At 54.3% G+C, this 17,320-nt stretch overlaps 2 protein-coding genes across 19 annotated transcripts in view; both read left to right on the top strand.

Annotated features, from left to right (window-relative positions):
• The window catches only part of R3HDM2 (R3H domain containing 2), a 156,964-nt gene extending 148,141 nt beyond the window's left edge, over positions 1 to 8,823 (top strand). For 16 of the 18 annotated variants that reach the window (XM_075551427.1, XM_075551414.1, XM_075551428.1 and 13 more), the window contains 5 exons: positions 4,937 to 5,106; positions 5,487 to 5,634; positions 6,555 to 6,652; positions 6,917 to 7,001; positions 7,847 to 8,823. In XM_075551427.1, coding sequence (XP_075407542.1) covers positions 4,937 to 5,106; positions 5,487 to 5,634; positions 6,555 to 6,652; positions 6,917 to 7,001; positions 7,847 to 8,187 — 842 coding nt within the window. In that variant the 3' untranslated portion in view covers positions 8,188 to 8,823. The remainder of the gene's footprint in view (positions 1 to 4,936; positions 5,107 to 5,486; positions 5,635 to 6,554; positions 6,653 to 6,916; positions 7,002 to 7,846) is intronic. The other 2 variants (XM_075551413.1, XM_075551418.1) reach the window with 1 other exon arrangement.
• A 1,844-nt stretch (positions 8,824 to 10,667) lies between these two features.
• STAC3 (SH3 and cysteine rich domain 3) lies at positions 10,668 to 16,927 on the top strand. The gene is given in 11 exon segments (XM_075551433.1): positions 10,668 to 11,207; positions 11,644 to 11,914; positions 12,165 to 12,262; positions 12,448 to 12,520; positions 13,354 to 13,451; positions 15,484 to 15,550; positions 15,694 to 15,743; positions 15,947 to 16,032; positions 16,183 to 16,234; positions 16,326 to 16,463; positions 16,632 to 16,927. Coding segments are annotated over 11 exon segments (1,095 nt in total). The 5' UTR covers positions 10,668 to 11,144; the 3' UTR covers positions 16,731 to 16,927.
• The last annotated feature ends 393 nt before the right edge of the window (positions 16,928 to 17,320 follow it).

Consider the following 17,320-nt stretch of genomic DNA (forward strand, 5'->3'; position numbering starts at 1 on the left):
AGGCAATTTCAGCAGGGAGCTTGACTTGCCTGAGGTCGCAGCCCCCGCACTTTGTTCCTGTGGTCTTTCGACTTTCTGCATTCCACACCACCTCCTCAGCACTGCATCTTCCGCTTGCTTCTGTGCTCTCTGCTTTTCACTCAGAGGAAGCAGCTTAAAGGCTCTCTTCGGAGTGGCCCGCCACCCCTAGTAAATAGGTCTGTGCCATGTAGCCCCTGACTTCTGCTTTTGCCGAGCACTCCCCACCAGACCAGGGACAGCTGCCCCTGTTCTTGCCCCACCCAGCCCATCCTGCTAGAGCCCCCACCACACTGCAGCTGAAGTCTCTCGGGGGTTCTGGTCAGGGAAGGAAGCCTTCATTTGGCCACTCTTCTTGAAGGATGTCCGACTGCCCTCTTCTGGCGAGAGGGAGGCGTTTTGCCAGTTCTTCCCACTTGGAAACAGACTTTTCCACCTAAAGCAGCGGTTCTTATGGGAATAGAGATCCACAAGGGTAGGGGAGCCGGGCAGAGGTGGGGAGGGGGAGGGGCATCGAACACAATGAGTGGCACTTAACCACCCACACCCCAGCCAGGAGGAAGAACAACAGAAACCAGAGGGGAAGCGAGATGGTGGTCGGAGTGAGATTGGAATATCATTAAAAATCTACAATCTATTGGGGCCATGAGGGCTGGGGAGGGGGTGACTAGGAGGGAGGCTAAAAAGGATCCCAGGGGACCAATGGAAAGTAAATGTCTAGGAAAGAAAGATGGGATACCTGTACAAATATATTGGATACAGTGATGTATGGTTTGTAACGAGTTATAAGAGCCCCCAATAAAATGATTTAAAATAATAATAAAAATAATAAAGCAGCGGTTCTCAACCTGTGGATCGAGACCCCTTTGGGAGCCGAACAACCCTTTCACAGGGGTTGCCCAATTCATAACAGTAGCAAAATGACAGTGATGAAGTGGCAGCGAAAACAATTTTATGGTTGGGGGAATCACTACAACATGAGGAACTGTATTAAAGGTTTGCGACATTTTTAAGGTTGAGAACCACTGATTTAAAGTTTTTTGCACTTTAAAGTTGTTGGGTGCTGTGGAGGAAATTCCAAAATTAACCTTGTTCATTCACATGACATGATCAGTTCTTACTGCCTTCACCAGGCCCAGTGAGGCTCCTTCCTGGGCCGAGAGCGCTTCATTTCGGCAGCCCTCACCTTTGAGTGCAGGCTTGGTCTGGCCGGCAATTTCTGCTGTTGTCCGCCAGGGGCAGCTGGTCTGGAAATTCCCAATGGAGTATGGAAGTTGTAGAAGCCAGCTGCCAGACCCGCTGCAGCCTGTGGTGGTGCTGGGGACCTACTGCAGCTCGTTTTCTCCTATGCTTGTTAAAATGGGCGTGCCTGGGCGTAGGGGTATACTTGCTTATCCATCTCTGTGTGTATTCTCAGTGGTGAGTCAGTATACACCCACTAGGTCTTTCCATGGTTGTCTGTTCATCTTAAAAAACAAGGCCTTTGAATGAGCAACAAACCAAGTGGAAAAGATTCTGTGTTCCCTATTCGGACCGAGTACTGGGACCGTGAACTGACAGCTATTGTTTGTGTGGAGCAGTAAGCCACTGCAGAGAGCTGGGCTGACTGTTAGGAGAAGGAGAGCGATCCAGATTCTTTGCAAATCAGCAGAAGTGGAGGCGATCCTCTCTTTTGTCCATGCTTCTCTGCAATCGGCTCAGGTAGAGCTCCTTGATTTGTAGCTACCCTGACGGGTCCTTGGCTTCTGACTGGCCCCCTTGTTCTTTTCTGCGCATGTGGACTAAGAGGCTAGCTTCAGCAGCCGCTGACTGAGAAGTCTTCACTCCCTGCTTGCAGAAATCTAAGACGAGGGAGTGCTGTTCCTGCCTCCTTCCCACTCAGCCTGCAGTGGGAAGGTTGAAGGCAGGCGTCGCCCACAAGGACGCCTCTGTCACCTTCAGAGGATAGCTTACCGCCCTCCTCCCATGTAGCAGCATGGTCACTTTTCCAAAAATAAAGGCAGGGATTAGAATTGGCTGTTCCTGGAACAACTGTTCTGGCTTATTAATACATTTTTCTAGTTGCCCAGTCCCAGACATTCATTCCTCCGCTATGACATGAGACATAACTATAGCCCCAGGAAGCACTGTGCGGTCCCCTCTGGGGTGCCTGTTCCGAGGAGAGGCACACAGGCAGGAGGTGGCAGTGACACAGTAGCACAGAGGGAGAGGCCTGTTCTCCCATCCCCTGAAAATACCCGGCACCCCAGCCCACACCACCCCTCTCCCAACAAGGCATTAGTGGAGTCTTTCCTGCCCTTTGGGCAAGGTAAGATGCCGATGGATTTGCTTTCCTGGACATTCCTCTTCTAGATTTGATCCCTGGTGGTGAGCACGAAGCCTATCAGTCTTCTCCATTCGTGATTAAGAAAATAAGAAGTAAGAAAAACGAAAAACAATCCTGCCAGACATAAATGTCATCTGTTTGTATTTATGCGGTTTGCTCTGCCCAATCGACCTTTCTGCCCAGGTTTAATGATGCCACTTAAAAAGCCATTCACACGGCCTCACTCCTTCCAGAGCTTTCAAGCTGAAATTGATTTCCGCCTTCAGCCCCTTTCTCCCCCTTCCCAGCTGGACCCCAGCCCCAGCTCCTTCCCCAGCCTGCTTATATGTAAGTGCTGTCACTGGGCAGTGGGCTGTTGGTTTGTTGGGGGTTTTTTATTGCCACATCCATTAAGAAGTAGCGACAGTTCCGATGCTAACGGATGCCACCTGCTTTTGGCTAGAGGAAGAGAAGCATAAAAATCAGCTCATCAGCCGAGGCGAGCGCTGTGTCCTCGGCTGAGTGAAGGAACAGCGCTCCAGGCCAGCGGGGGAGGACTCGCTCCGGTGGGGGCAGCAGGACAGGCGAGGCTGCCTTTGTTTGTGTTAGGATGGTAGAAAATAGCAGGGACTCGCTTCTTGCCTGCCACTGAGCCCCCTGATCACCTCTTGCAGTGGCATGATGGTATCTGGGAGAGCTCCCACTTCCTTGTTTATGCCCACCCCCGACACACTCCCACAGAAAGCCTTGCTCTCCCCACCCTGCCTCTTCTGGCCCAGGGCACAAAGCTCGGATTATGAGCTGCCTTCTGGGAAAACTGGATTTGCTTATTTTTGCCTTGGCCCCTCAGGTGGCAGCAAGGTATTAGAAGCAGCTCGGTTGCAGTGGTGTTGGTAGAGACTGTGGAGCCAGTTGGGCTTCTTGAGTGGATTGGGGAATAAAAGGCCCAGAAGGGTTGTGAGCAGGCCGGGACTGTCCTTCAGTGTGTGACGCCACCCAGCTGCCATTTCCCCAGGGCCCGCCACAGGCCGCTGATGAATGCCCTGTCCCTCTCGCCAGGGGATAGGGAGATGCGAACATGTCTCTCTGACTATTTGTGCTCTCTGATTAGATGAACCCTGGAGGGTGGGGGTCACAAATTGACTGTTGGCTGGGATATGATAGATGCTTTGTCTGCTAAGCAACTCTCTCAGGCCTCTGCCATTTCTCTTCCTCTGCTTTGACCGATGCTACCTGAGAAAAGTAATCATGCTCCCTTCCCAGCATGACTGGTGCCCAGGGCAGAGGCGGTGACATTTCCCTTCATAGGAAGCAACATCATGGTGGCTGCAGCCACCCCAGAGTGTCGGCCATGAAAGGAAACAGCAGCCCCGCAGTGGCTGGGCCCCTTCCTTTCCCTCACATGAGCCAGCCCGCCAGCCCTGGGGCTGTAGCCTGGAGGTGGAGAGCAGACCCCCTCCCTCTGGACTGTGTGTGTGTGTGTGTGTGTGTGTGTGTGTGTGTGTGTGTGAGAGAGAGAGAGAGAGAGAGAGAGAGAGAGAGAGACTGCCTCTCCCTACTGCTGGCTTTTCCCCCCAAGAGAAAGACTGAATCCTCCTCTTCATTGCTCCCTGCCCTCCTCCTCTGCTGTGAGGAGATCCAGCAGTCCTGGCTGACCATCTATAACGTCGGGGACATGCACAGTCCGCTGGCCTTCAGAGTAGAGGGCCCAACTCTTCCACTCCATTCCTGCCATCACTCACTGCCCTGGCTCAGAACCTGGGTTTCATTCTGTCTGTCTCAGCAGCTTCCTCGCCAGCCTCCTTCCAGTTAGTTCCTCCCTCCCTTTGCCTATCCTGTATTTGGCCACTTGAGTTAGCTCTCCAAAGCACAAGCCCCCTTGCCAACACCTACAGGATGAAGTCCAAACTCCTCAGCAGGGCCTGCTTCAAACTGTGACACACACGCACCTCTACTGTTTGTTTAATTAATCTGTCTCCCTAATAGACTGTCCAGTCCATGAGGACAAGGACCAAGTTTGTTTGTTGGACACCCAGTGCCCAGCATAATAACTAGCACGTAGTAAATGTTCAGTAAATGCTTGTCAAATGGGCAAATAATGCTTCTGATCTCCGACTGCTTTCCCTGCATAGCCTCTAGGTGTTAGCACCGTGAATTGTAACTTCTTAAACATGACACATTCCCATACCATCTTTGCCGCTTGGGCTCCATCCTAATCCACTCCATCCTGGCCCAAGAAATATTCTGATGGCCCAGTGACATCCAGAACCCCAGAGATGACTGACTTACCTGCAGCCATTACCAAAAAAAGCCCAGACTGGGGCCTGTGCCCACTCAACATTTGAGCAATCTGACCGAGACCATGGCAAGACCCATCTCACACAGAAGGGGGAGGAGTGTTTGCTCCAGCACACCGAAGGACCCTTCCCCCACCAGGAAGACCAGAGAAGATCGGCAAGTAGCACTCTGGTGCTCTGGGAAAGGGGTCCAGAGCTAGATTTGCCCCGCCTCAGATTCCTGGCTTTCCCCTCAGGACTGGCCGAGCCTTTTGGAAGAAGGAAGGCCCAAAGAGAGTTGGAATTCACAACCAACTGCTCTCTTCCCATTCCTCAGGAGTGTCACCTTCTGGACCAGGTGTAGTGGTCATGCAGCTGAATGTCCCTAATGGACCCCAAGCTCCCCAGAACCCATCCATGGTCCAGTGGAGTCACTGTAAATATTACAGTGTGGACCAGCGGGGGCAGAAGCCTGGAGACCTATACAACCCTGAAAGCAGCCCCCAGGTGAGTATTACAGCCCAGTCCCATCTTGGCAAGGAGGCAGCTAGATTCTTCCCAGAGAGCAATCTTTGTGCCCTTGACTGTGTCACACCTCTCTCCCTGGGCACCTGAGGAGGCATAAGGGTATAGAGGAGGGCGCCGCCTCTTTTAGGGAGCCTAAAATCTGAGGTGGCAGATGGGGCAGGGTGCACGTGAAGTGGCTCAGAGAATACTTACAACCGGCCATCAACAGCACACGGGAAAAGGGTTTCAGCTGATTGCCGAGGGCCACAGGGGCAGCCTGGCTTTGGCAGAGGGATGGTTTTCCTGCGGGAGGTGAGTTTTCAGCTGAGCCACAGGGTAAGGTTTACTATCTGTGTGATACGGATAACTCTCTTCCACAGGCCAGCACGCAAATGAGCAGCAGCCCTGTCCCGTCTCCTACCCAGTCCCCAGCACCGTCTCCTGTCACCAGCCTCAGCAGCGTCTGCCCAGGACTCAGTCCTCTGCCCGTCCTCCCACAGTTCCCCCGGCCAGGGGGTGCAGCCCAGGGTAAGGAGCTGGGTTGGAGCGGACTGTGGAAGGAGTGAAGTTCAGGGAGGAGATCTCGAGGACAGTGACAGGCGGGAGCCCAGGTGGCTGGTCCAGTTCCAGGACAGAGTCTTCTTTTCAACTTAGAAAACTTCTGGAAAATTGCATTCTACTTTGGGCGAAGGATACCCACCCCTCTAGTGCCGCCCCACAGTTAACTTACTACCAGGTGTTCACCACCAAGTACAGTTGGTGGCTGTGGGTCCTGGAAAAGCAGCTCATGGGACTTTGTAGTGATCATCAGTTTAACCCAGCATCTGGGGAAGTGGACTGTGCTGAAAGCAGTAGGGTTTCCGAAGAGGGAACACTGCATTGGAGTTCAGAGAGATTGGGTTCAAGTTGTTTCCACCATTCAGTGATAGGATGGGAATATGGTTTTAAATCCCATTAAAAGGCCTTTGAATTGGACTTGTGTCCGTAATAACAGCTAGTGCTTACAGAGCTTAAAATGTGCCAGCCATTACTGAAAGTGCCCATAGATGGTGTTCATTACTACTGAGGGAGCCCTCTGCCCAACCTCACTTTCCCACTTCCAGAGTTAGGATTGACCCCAAGTTAGTCTGCGCCCTCGTTCCCTGACGCTCACTGCTCACTTGGTCAGGAATGTGAGCCCCAGTTAGAGAAAACATTGACTGGGAAGGGCCCGTAGCTTTGCTCCCTGATCCCTTCCCCCGGGCCTTTTGTCTGCTATGGGCAGAGCCTTTCTCCAGGGGGTTGAGGAAGAGACACAACTCTTAAATTGGTCACATCAGCACTCCCATCAAAGAAATGCAGGAGTAGGGTGCACTGTTGCCGTCCATCCCCAAGCCTCTTGAAGTCTCATGCATGTCATCAGGCCTCGAAGCTCAGACTCCCAGCTCACCACCTGCTCTTCCTCCTAGGGGATGGCCGCTACTCCCTACTGGGCCAGCCATTGCAGTACAATCTGTCCATCTGCCCACCCTTGCTCCGTGGTCAGTCAGCATACACCGTGCATCAGGTAAGGGTGTCCACCTTCCCTCCCCCTCAGCCCACCTCCTCGTTTGTAGCCTAGTTCTGAACATCCTGCCGTAACCTGTGTGCTAGACAAGGCAATCACCACAGAGATGTTTCCTAGTGCCAAGAGGAAAGGGCTCTTTGCGTGTCCATGGTCACTGCCTGGCCAGTCTGTCTGGTGGGCTGGGGGCCATCACTGAAGTAAACGTTGGGATGGATTGCACTCAATGTTGTTGGCTTGCGATGAGGGTTCTCTTGACTGTTGAAGGGACAGAGTGGACTGAAGCATGGAAACCGAGCCAAAAGACAAGCACTCAAGTCTGCTTCCACTGATCTGGGGACTGCAGATGTGGGTGAGTGACAGGGAGCCCAGTAGTGCCACCCCTGGGAAGGTCAGAAAAGCCAGCTTGGGATGGGGCGTGGGAATGAAGTATTTTGTGCTCAAGAGCGAAGAGAATCGGAATCAGGGGAAAGTCTCAGTTCTCTTTACCACGCTATCCCTGGCCCAGGGAAGGAAATGGTAACTATCGGAAGCACACCCTGAGGGGCCCCCTGAGCCTGTTTACTAACTAGCCCAGAGTCCTCCAGAAGCGGTCCTGACCCTAGCCTCGGATCTTGCCTTTTGCTCGCCAATTCCAGAGGAGACTGACAGAGAATAGGGGCGGGTGCCTGCCTTCCTGAGGGCCGTCCATTCCGGCCATGCAAGATCTGAGATTTCAAATCTCTGTTGGAACCGCTTTGCTAAACAAGGAAAAAAATGACTCCTATCGATAAGAACTAGCCTCAGTTTGACACCTTGAATTGGTTCAGGGAGGGGGCAGCAAAACCCACAGTGGCTGTTGGCAGCCTGAGAGGGAGCTGAAGGACCAGGGGGCGTCACAAAGTTTATTATGATTTCAACCCATTTTTCCATTAGCTTTCTGGAGCCCCCTTTTAGAAGTCCCCAGAGGGCAAGCCTGGGATTCGGATTCCCATCCCCTCCTTGCCTGGTCTCCGGGCTACAAGAAAAGGGAAGCTTCCTCCTGTTGTCCGGTTGCCCTGCTGGAAGTGTAGGGGGAGGGCATGGTGCTGGCTGGGGGAGGCTGAGCTTTGGAGGATAGTATCTACAGACGTGATCAGCTAGATATGCCTCTGCCAGGGTGCCATCCAGTCCCCTGCCCCCCTGGTGTCTCACGGTTCTGTCCTCCTCCTCTTCTAGTCCTGGGGCGGGTGCTGGAGGTGACGGATCTCCCTGAGGGCATCACGCGGACGGAGGCCGACAAGCTCTTCACTCAGCTCGCCCTGTCCGGCGCCAAGATCCAGTGGCTCAAGGATGCACAGGGGCTGCCCGGCGGGGGCGGGGGAGACCGCGGGGGGACTGCTGAGAATGGCCGCCACACAGACCTCGCTGCCCTGTACACCATCGTGGCTGTGTTCCCCAGCCCCCTGGCCGCCCAGAATGCCTCCCTTCGCCTCAACAACTCCGTGAGTCGCTTCAAACTTCGAGTGGCCAAAAAGAACTATGACCTGAGGATCCTGGAGCGAGCCAGCTCCCAGTGAGCGGAGATGGGAAGGACCAGGGCAGGCGGGCGGGGGCAAGGACCCAGACAGACTGTGGGCCCAGGCAGGAAGTAGGGAGACACACGCCGAACTGGAGCCTAAGACCATAGGGACAACGATGGGATCAGACGCTGCACACTGGCCGTCTCGTCGCCGCCGTGGCCCTGGCCAGCTCCTCTCGCCTCCCTCTCCTTCCCATCCTCTTCTATCATTTTGTATCTCCTCTCCCACCATCAAATTACGTTCTTTCTCCCTTTTTTGGCCAGGTAGAATTTGGAGGGTCCCACACTCCCTATTCTCCTATTTCCTTATCATCCCAAGCTCCCTTTTCTTTTTTGGTCTTTATGAATATATTTATATGGACAGAATTAAGAAAAACGAAATTGATTTCCCCTCCCTCTTACTTCCCCCATCTTGTCCCCTGACACCCACAGAGTTTCCGCGGGCCTCCTCCTGCCCCTGAACACGTGTCTATTGTTTGTTTGAGGTTTGTGCCACAGTATCAGACACAGTATTTAATTGCTCATACAGATGTTTGCTGGGTATAGTCACTGTACATTTTATTTAATCTGGTTTTTTTGTTTGTTTGGGGGGAGGTTGGTTTTGTTTTTAAATATAAAAAAATCTGTCACTGGACATCAGTCCCGTTTTTCTGTCGGGGCCCTGTTGAGGAGGGTTGGGCTGGAGGGCCTGGGAAGTGCAGCCCACAGCTGTTGGAGGGGCCCGCTATGCTCTGGGTGGCTTTCTCATACACACACATACACACACACAACCCCCACTATGGGTTCCCCGGCCTACAGTTCTAATGGATGGCTAGGGCACTGGTGAAGCTTTGGTTCTGGGTCTTTCCAGCTTGACCTTGGACCACTGTGTACAATTCACAGGGGACCTGAGGTTCATTCTGCAGTGGGCACTGAAGGCCCCGTGCCTGAGTCGTTCAGTCCAGAACTGAATTGGTGTGTTGGTGGCATATCCTGCCCATCTAATCTTGTGAAAGCCCTTCGGGGTGGAGCACTTGGGCCTTTCTTTCATCCTAAAGCCAGACGCTTGGGTTCTACAGAAAGGGGTGCTTCTTGGAATACTCACTGCATTGGCTGAGCTGGTAGCAAAAGACCATGTGCTACCTGGGTGCACGCAGTGTCCATGTCACCTGAAGAAAGAAGAGCAGAAGTTCCCTGCCTGCCTAATGGAGCTCCTCCCATATCTGGAGCTGTGCAACGTTCTGCCGTTCTGTGGGGTCGGGGCCGTTTAAGAGCTCAGCCCATAGCCTCAGAACCAGTGAAATGCAACCGCTCTGAGAGCGAGGAAGCTGCAGTGGGTGGGAGGGCAGAGCACAAAGCCCTGGAGGTCCCTGCTTCTCACAGCACAGGGATGGGGCAGCGCCGCTCAACCACCTGTCCGTGTGCTCTCCGAGATGGCGCTGTGTCATTGTCAAGCCACGTCACAGCCCAGAGACCAGGAGTAGCTGCACCCCCTCACTCGTTGCCACATCAGGACATATGCTGGGGTACCCAGGGAGGGAGTGGGAGAAGTCCAGTTGATTTCTAAAGTGTCAGGTGTGGCCACCTTACGTCCAAGAGTTGACAATTGGCAGGAGAAAAGAGCCTATCTAGAGATGAGAACCTCTGTGGGCCAGACGTTAAGGAGACCTTCCCCTACCTGGGTGTCAGCCCCTCCTCCTCAGCTGTGCTTGCCCCTGGGGAGAGGGTTTTCGGGGGAAGAGAAGAGGGGAGTGGCTGCAAGCACACAGCAGGAACAGGCAGTCCTACAGCCCTTACTGGGAGGGGAGCTCCGATGACCCAAAGGCTATACACATCTATGCTCCCCAGAAGACGACGGAGAAGTTACTGTCTGTAGTTCCTGAGGTAGATCCAGAGGGTGGGATTGGGGAGGAATTTGGACCGTGGGAAGTGGGATGGGGGTCCACTCAGTAATGCCTCCAGACTCCGCCTTCAGTGCTCTACAACCCCTCGAAGGTGTGTGTGTGCCCCATGAACCGAAATGGCCCCTTTCTGCCAGAATGGAGCAGGACAGACCTGCTCACCAGAGAACCGACAGCAGCTGGGGGGATGGGAGGGGTTCTGGTCCAGCCCTGCCCCAGCCCTCCTCCCCGTGTCTGATTTCTCTGTGTCAGCTGTGTTGCCAGCTGTCCCCTTCCCTCCAGCCCTGTCATTTCAGCGCTGACGCCAAGGAGAGAGGCTAGGAGGCCTACAGACACTGCCTGGGTAGCCGGTGTGAGTACCACGCGGAGGGTTCTGGGGGGTCCCAGCCCCCAGGAGAGAGAACCGGTCCTCCCCCAGCACCAAGGCCCCCGGCATCGCGGCCCTGAGACTGTAGACTGGCTGAGGGAATCCCACCCGGAAGTCGAGTCCCCGCTTCTCCTTTCCCTTTCCAGGACCGCTGCTCACCAGCATCCCCAGGCCTTGGCCTCTTCGCCCTCTTTATTTCTCTCCCGTTCTGTGAGCAGTTTCTGAGAAGATCTCCAGCTGGGACTGGAGGGTGGGTGGGGTGAGGTCACGGGGATGGAGCAGTGAGGGAAGTAAAGGCTCGTATTACCTTGAAAACTTAAAATAGCTGAGGCCTGAGGCAGGCTGGGAGGGATCTAGGTGAGAGGCTCCCAGAGCTTGGAAAGGAGGTGGGGGCAGTGGCCCCAGCCCCGCTCTCCACACATGCAGGTGGACAGACAGTGGCAGCCCGTCTCTTGTCCAGAGAAGCACGGCACCTGTAGGAGAGCCCTTGGACACACTCTGAGCTGGAAATGCTGGGGCTGGCCCTCACGGTGGAGGGCTGGGGACCGGCCCGTTTGGGTTGGGAAGTTCTCAGGTCTCTGGTCATCCATGGAGTGCTTGGTTCATAAGACCAATGCCTCTCAGCCTTCCGTTCAGGGGACAGGAACCAGGGCGGGAAGAGTGGCAGGCAGGAATTAGCTTTCATTGTGGGGTCCCACCTCTTGCAGGATGACAGAAAAGGAGGTGCTGGAGCCCCCTAAGCCCTCCTCCCCTGCAGAGTGAGGTGAGTCTGTGTCTTGTGAGCATCACAATTCTGGGGACCAGGGGAATCAGGACAGCCCCTGAGGAAGTCCCTAAATTGGTCTCATTTATATGTGACTCATTGCTTGTCAGAATGCCAGCCAGGCCATGCGGCCCCCCAGAACCTCTGGTCCTAGGAGTGGGCATGAGAAAAGTACCCAGTTGGCTTCAGCTTCACCTCCTCTAGAGGAGCAGTTCTCAACCTGGGCGTCGAACGACCCTCTCACAGGGGTCACCCAATTCATCACAGTAGCAAAATGACAGTGATGAAGTAGCGACGAAATCAGTTTTATGGCTGGGGTGACACGACACGAGGAACTGTATGACAGGGTCGAGGCCTTAGGAAGGTGGAGAACCACTCACTGCTCTAGAGAGTGACAACTATGGTCACATCAGACTTCCTTCACCTCCACCTTCCCTCCCTCAGCTACAGCGACTAAAGCACGTGTTCAGGAAGGGGTCTATGGAGGCAAAGGAAGCGGAGGAGCTTCCCCCTGAGCCCCAGTCCAATGGGGAGGCAGTGGGGGCTGGGGGTGGGCCCATCTACTACATCTACGAGGAAGAGGAAGAGGAGGAAGAAGAGGAAGAAGAGTCCCCTCCAGAACCTCCTAAGCTTGTCAATGATAAGCCCCACAAATTCAAGGATCATTTCTTCAAGAAGCCCAAGTTCTGTGATGTCTGTGCCCGGATGATTGTGCGTGAGTCACCAAGGGGAGTGGAGAGGGTGACGTTGGGCAGGCTGGAGGTGGCGGGTGGCTTAAGAGATGAGCATTTGTGTAGCAAACAGGCTGTGCTGGTATTTGACCTCAAGAAAATTCTATCATGAAAAAACAAGAAACACCAAAAACTGGGAGAATGTGAGGTTCCAGACAGAAAGGGGACCCGGGAGCTAGAGTAGCAGCCCAGGGCAATCGGGAACCTCACCTGAATGTTCTCCCCTTTCCCAAGTCAACAACAAATTTGGGCTTCGCTGTAAGAACTGTAAAACCAACATCCACGACCACTGCCAGTCCTACGTGGAGATGCAGAGATGCTTCGGCAAGATTGTGAGTAGGCCAGTGGGGCAGGGACAGGGGAGGGGCATGTGGCCAGCCCTCTCCAGAGGCATCCCATTGATGTTCCTTTCTCAGCCCATCTCTTAACTGGTAAGAAGGGGTGACCACATACTTGAAGAGAAGGGGCCCTGGGTCCCCTTGCTATCACTAATGTTCCCTCCCATCCCATCCTACAGCCCCCTGGTTTCCGTCGGGCCTATAGTTCCCCGCTCTACAGCAACCAGCAGTACGCTTGTGTCCAAGATCGTTGTAAGTGCCCCATGTGGGACCTGAGGGAGTGGGCAGGCCTGGAGGTGGCTTAGTAGCACTCTAGCTTTGGAAGCCAGACTCCTAAACAAACGGTTCCCCATGCTTCTCTCTGAACCGCCTATTCTTAGCCATTGTGGGGAGAGTCCATTTGATAGCTGAAGAAGATGGGATTGAGCTAGGGCTACGCACCCAGCAAGAAGCCACCGAGGGTGCTTGATGTCAAGATCTGCTCTTTGTTCGTAGAGCCATTTCTAAGTAAGAGCAAAGATTCCAGACTAGTCTCAACCCCGTCACAGAGCCCCGTCACAGAGCCCTGCCAGACCAAGAGCAGTCGGCCTCCTGGACACATCCGTAGTTTGGCAGCCTTTGAAAACGTATTCATTGATGCTTTGCTGAGCTCTTACTTGGAGTGAAGGCAGAAGACGATGAGAAAGAAGCTCCTCTGGGTAGTAGCGCCCCCCCCCCCCCTCGCACGACTCTCTAAGCAGGGCAAAAGCCAGCTGTGAAAGGAGCCACGTGTCTCAGGAGGAGCGTGGTTATCCAAGCATGCCCAGCTTCCAAGCAATTTGTCAACCTCTCTGAGGCTCTGCCTGGAAGAAATCCTGGTAAATACAGTTTCCCCGTTACGTTACCAGCAACCAGTGATGTAGTTTAGAGTCCTTTCTGCATCAGTGACCCAGGTACGGCCCAGCGAATAGCCTCTCATGATCCTCCTTGGCTTGCCCATGGGTATCTGGTGCAGTCCACTTCTCCTTACACGGCGGCTCTTTCCTCCAAGCCTTCTTTTGCTGCCGCAGTAATGTCTGCCTTCTCTCTTCTCCCACCTGCCCTAGCTGCTGCTAATCGCAACGACCCTGTGTTTGAAACGCTGCGCACGGGGGTGATCATGGCGAACAAGGAACGGAAGAAGGGACAGGCAGATAAGAAAAATGTGAGCGCACAAAACCTGTCCACTGGGGTTCTTCACAGACACCGCACAGGGGCAGAGCATGTCCCGCCTCTGGAGAGCTCACTGGGTCCTTTAGGGGCTCTTCTTCCCCTGCAAGCGCCCAGTCTTGTGTGTGATTGTGGAGCGGCTGGGGCTATGGTGAAGAACTCATGTCACAGAGGGTGGTTTTGTCTGAAGGACCTCCCTTCCGAAGGTGTAGCTTAACCACCATCGCCCCCTGTAGGCCAGGCCTTGTACCCCAGCTCTGCCCACCGATGACAGGCCTGAGCCCAGCTACTAGACTGGGGGGGGAGACTATGCCAAGCAAATGAGGAACTCGAGTGGCATGGTGGTGATGTACTGAGCTGCTAACTGCAAGGTCAGCAGTTCAAAACCACTAGCCTCTCTATGGGAGAAAAATGAAGCGTCCTACTCCTGGAAAGTGCTCCAGTCTCGGAAACCCACAGGGACAGTTCTACCCTGCCCTTTGGGGTCGCTGTGAGTCAAAATCAACTCAATGGAAGTGAGTTATGGAGGGTTGTGGGGTTGTTGGTTGGGTTGTTTTATACCAAGCAGTCAGGATTCTAGAGCTGTGCACGAACCAATGGAGGTCATCTGGGCTGACCCCTTCATGTTCTCGATGAGGAAAACCCAGAACGCAGGCCCGTGGCCTTGATTCAGTTCCAACTCAGCTCAGCCCTACAGACGAAAGAGTAGAACTCCCCCTTTGGGGGTCAGAGCCTGCACTGACTCGAGCCCTCGTCTTCCTCTCCTTGGAACGCACAGTGGGTTTAAACTGCCAGCCTCGCTCCACCAGGCTCCTTCTCTGTGAGGAAACGGACACAGCACTAGGGTCAAAGGCCACCTGCCTTTCCTTTTGGAATAGGGTTGCAGGATTAGTAGTCCACAGACACACCCTGCAGCAAGGATTCTGACAGTACCGTTCTTTGTGCCGGTCCGAGTGGACTCGTGGCTGAAGGTTGGGCAGAATGGTTCCTGTAACTGATTAAGTGATGGTGTCCAGGGGTCCTGGTCCTTGCGGGTGTGTCCAGCTAAAGGGAGATTTGCAGTACCATGTAACGTGATTTGTCCTTGTCCTCCCTGTGGACAGTCTCCTCTCCAGCACAGATGTAAGTGGTGTATTCATTAAGCCTGTGGGAACAGGAGCGCTAGGGGAGGGAACTTACACAAAGAATGATAGACTCCAAACCATGTAGACCAGAAGAAGGGCCAGAAGTTTGAAGCTTTGTAAGGAGAAATGCAGAGGTCTGTTCTCGGATCTTTTTACATCATTTTCTTGGGGGCTCATTTGTTTTCCCTTGGGGACTCTTACAGCTCCTGTAACATTCTACACATCAGTGGTATTACGCAAATGTGTGCTTATGTCGCCATCTTTGAGCCCTTTGTATCAGCTCCCCCCCCCTTCCCTCTTTTTTTTCCCTTAAATCAACTGCATAAAGCACAATTAAAAGTGTGAGTTCAGAGTGGTTGGTTGGTGGAAGGTTGGGCAGATGAAGGATTCCCTAGCAGGGACTGTGTACCTTATTAGGCACTAGCAGTATGATTCGGCTGCTTCTAGAAAGGCTGGCACGCTCTTGGGTTCTTTCTCCTCGGGGAACTAGAAAAATGGTGCTGTCCTTTGTCTTGTATACCCTCAAGTATTTTTAAGGGGAGACTACATCGTGAGGGATCTGGATCCAGGGGGTAATTTGAAGGGTCATATCAGCTGCCCTCAGGTCTTTTTAGGGACCATATCTGTCCTGTATTTCTCTAGAAGTCAAATCAGGACCAGTATCAGTCCCGGGGAGAATGGCATAGGGTTATTGTAGAGACTTGCCCTCATCGCTTGGGGTTGCTTTGTGAGGTGGGGAGCTCCTTGTCCTTACCGACATTCAGGCACAGTGTGAGGGACCCACCTGCCACTACAGTCTCCTCCCAACCCTGAGCTCCTGTTCTGTGTTCCCTGGCTTGCCTGGAGAGCCAGGGTACCAAGGGCTTCCCAAGGCCCTTTCTCCCTAACTCGTGCCCCCTCCAGCCTATAGCAGCCATGATGGAGGAGGAGCCAGAGTCAGCCCGGCCAGAGGAAGGAAAGCCCCAAGCTGGTGAGTGTCACCCACCTCTCTCCATCGGAGTGGGCAGGGCCTCACCTATGGCCTGGGATGGAGGGCAAAGGGCAGGGCAGTCATGGACACAAGCAGGTGAGAGGATGAGGCAGCCAGAAACAATCTCATGTTTCCCATCCCAGGAAACCCCGAGGGGAATAAGAAGGCCGAGAAGAAGTCACCAGATGACAAAGTGAGAACCCTCCCTCCCCGCAAGGACCCCACCTTAGGTCTGATGCTACTCGGGTCCTTGGCAGAAGCTCACATATATCCCCGGGCCCCCTTCTCTCTGGACACACGGAGAACTGTGATGTAATGTGTCTGGAAAACGCCTGGATTCATCCCCCTCTCCGTGTGAGCTGAAGCCCGCTCATTATCCTGCACCCCTCTCCCTAGCACAAGCAGCCCGGTTTCCAGCAGTCTCACTACTTTGTGGCTCTGTATCGGTTCAAAGCCCTGGAGAAGGACGATCTGGATTTCCCGTGAGCCTCTTTGAGAGAAGCAGGGTACCCGGAGGGAGGGAGGGAGGGAAGAGTTGGGCTACCAGTGGGAAGGGGTGAGGGTGAGGGTTTTGGGCCTGTTGGGAGTGGAGGGGGATTGCATGTGAGTGAGGCCCTGCCCTCTGCCCCCAGGCCTGGAGAGAAGATCACTGTGGTTGATGACTCCAACGAGGAGTGGTGGCGGGTAAGACAGGCCGCTGGGGCTAGGGAAGGACCTGGGCTGAGTGCTTAGAAGCTAGGACCTGAGAGATTGGGTCTCCCACCATCTCCCCTAGGGGAAAATCGGGGAGAAGATCGGATTTTTCCCACCAAACTTCATCATTCGGGTCCGTGCTGGGGAGCGTGTGCACCGTGTGACGAGATCTTTTGTGGGGAACCGTGAGATAGGGCAGATCACTCTCAAGAAGGACCAGGTATCCCCAGGTCCAATTGCCCCACCTAATATTTCTGGGGGGGGGGTCGTAGCCCATCAGGGGACTAAGACGTCCCTGTGACCCTGGTTTTCTCCCTTATTGTCCACCCAGCCCCCCAACCCTCATCCTGACTGATTCCTTTTCACGGGCTCCCTTTAATCCCCCCAGATCGTGGTGCAGAAAGGAGACGAAGCCGGTGGCTACGTCAAGGTCTACACCGGCCGCAAGGTGGGGCTGTTCCCCACCGACTTCCTGGAGGAGATTTAGGGGTGCTGGTGCCCATTCTGGGCAGGCCTAGTTGGGGCGGGAAGGAAAGGAACAAAGGCAGCTGGACTCCTGGCAGACCAGGGGGTGGGGAGGCCGTCAGCACAGCGGGGCTTCTGGGAAAGAATTGATTCCCGGGCCCTACCCTCAGACCTCTGCCCAGTGCAGCCTGCATCCCTACCGGCCAGTCAGCCGCGAACTCTGGAAAAGGGAGAATGGTCTCCACTAAGAGGGCGCGCGGGGGTGGGGCGGGATTGTGGCTACTGTCCATTTATTAAAGTTTTTGGAAAAACTTGGAACTAAGTTTGATCTTTACCTGGGGGTCTGAGGTAGGAGGGGTGGAGCGCCCTACCCAGCGGTCGCACTGCCATCCAGTAACCCGGGACCCACCCACCTGGAGAGGCTTGTAGGAAGTGGGGAGACAGGGGCGCTGCTTGGCGTGCCCTCTGGTCTTTCAAGAAGAGATCGCGGGATGGGGACATTACCGCGCCCTCGCGCTGAGGCTCGCAGCCGCAGCCGCGGATAAGGCGATTCAGCTGACGGCAACTTCCGTTTGGAGCCTGGCTCCGCGCCGGCTGACCACCAGGGGGCGA

Source organism: Tenrec ecaudatus, chromosome 6 (assembly GCF_050624435.1).
Source record: "Tenrec ecaudatus isolate mTenEca1 chromosome 6, mTenEca1.hap1, whole genome shotgun sequence".
NCBI classification, from domain to species: domain Eukaryota; kingdom Metazoa; phylum Chordata; class Mammalia; order Afrosoricida; family Tenrecidae; genus Tenrec; species Tenrec ecaudatus.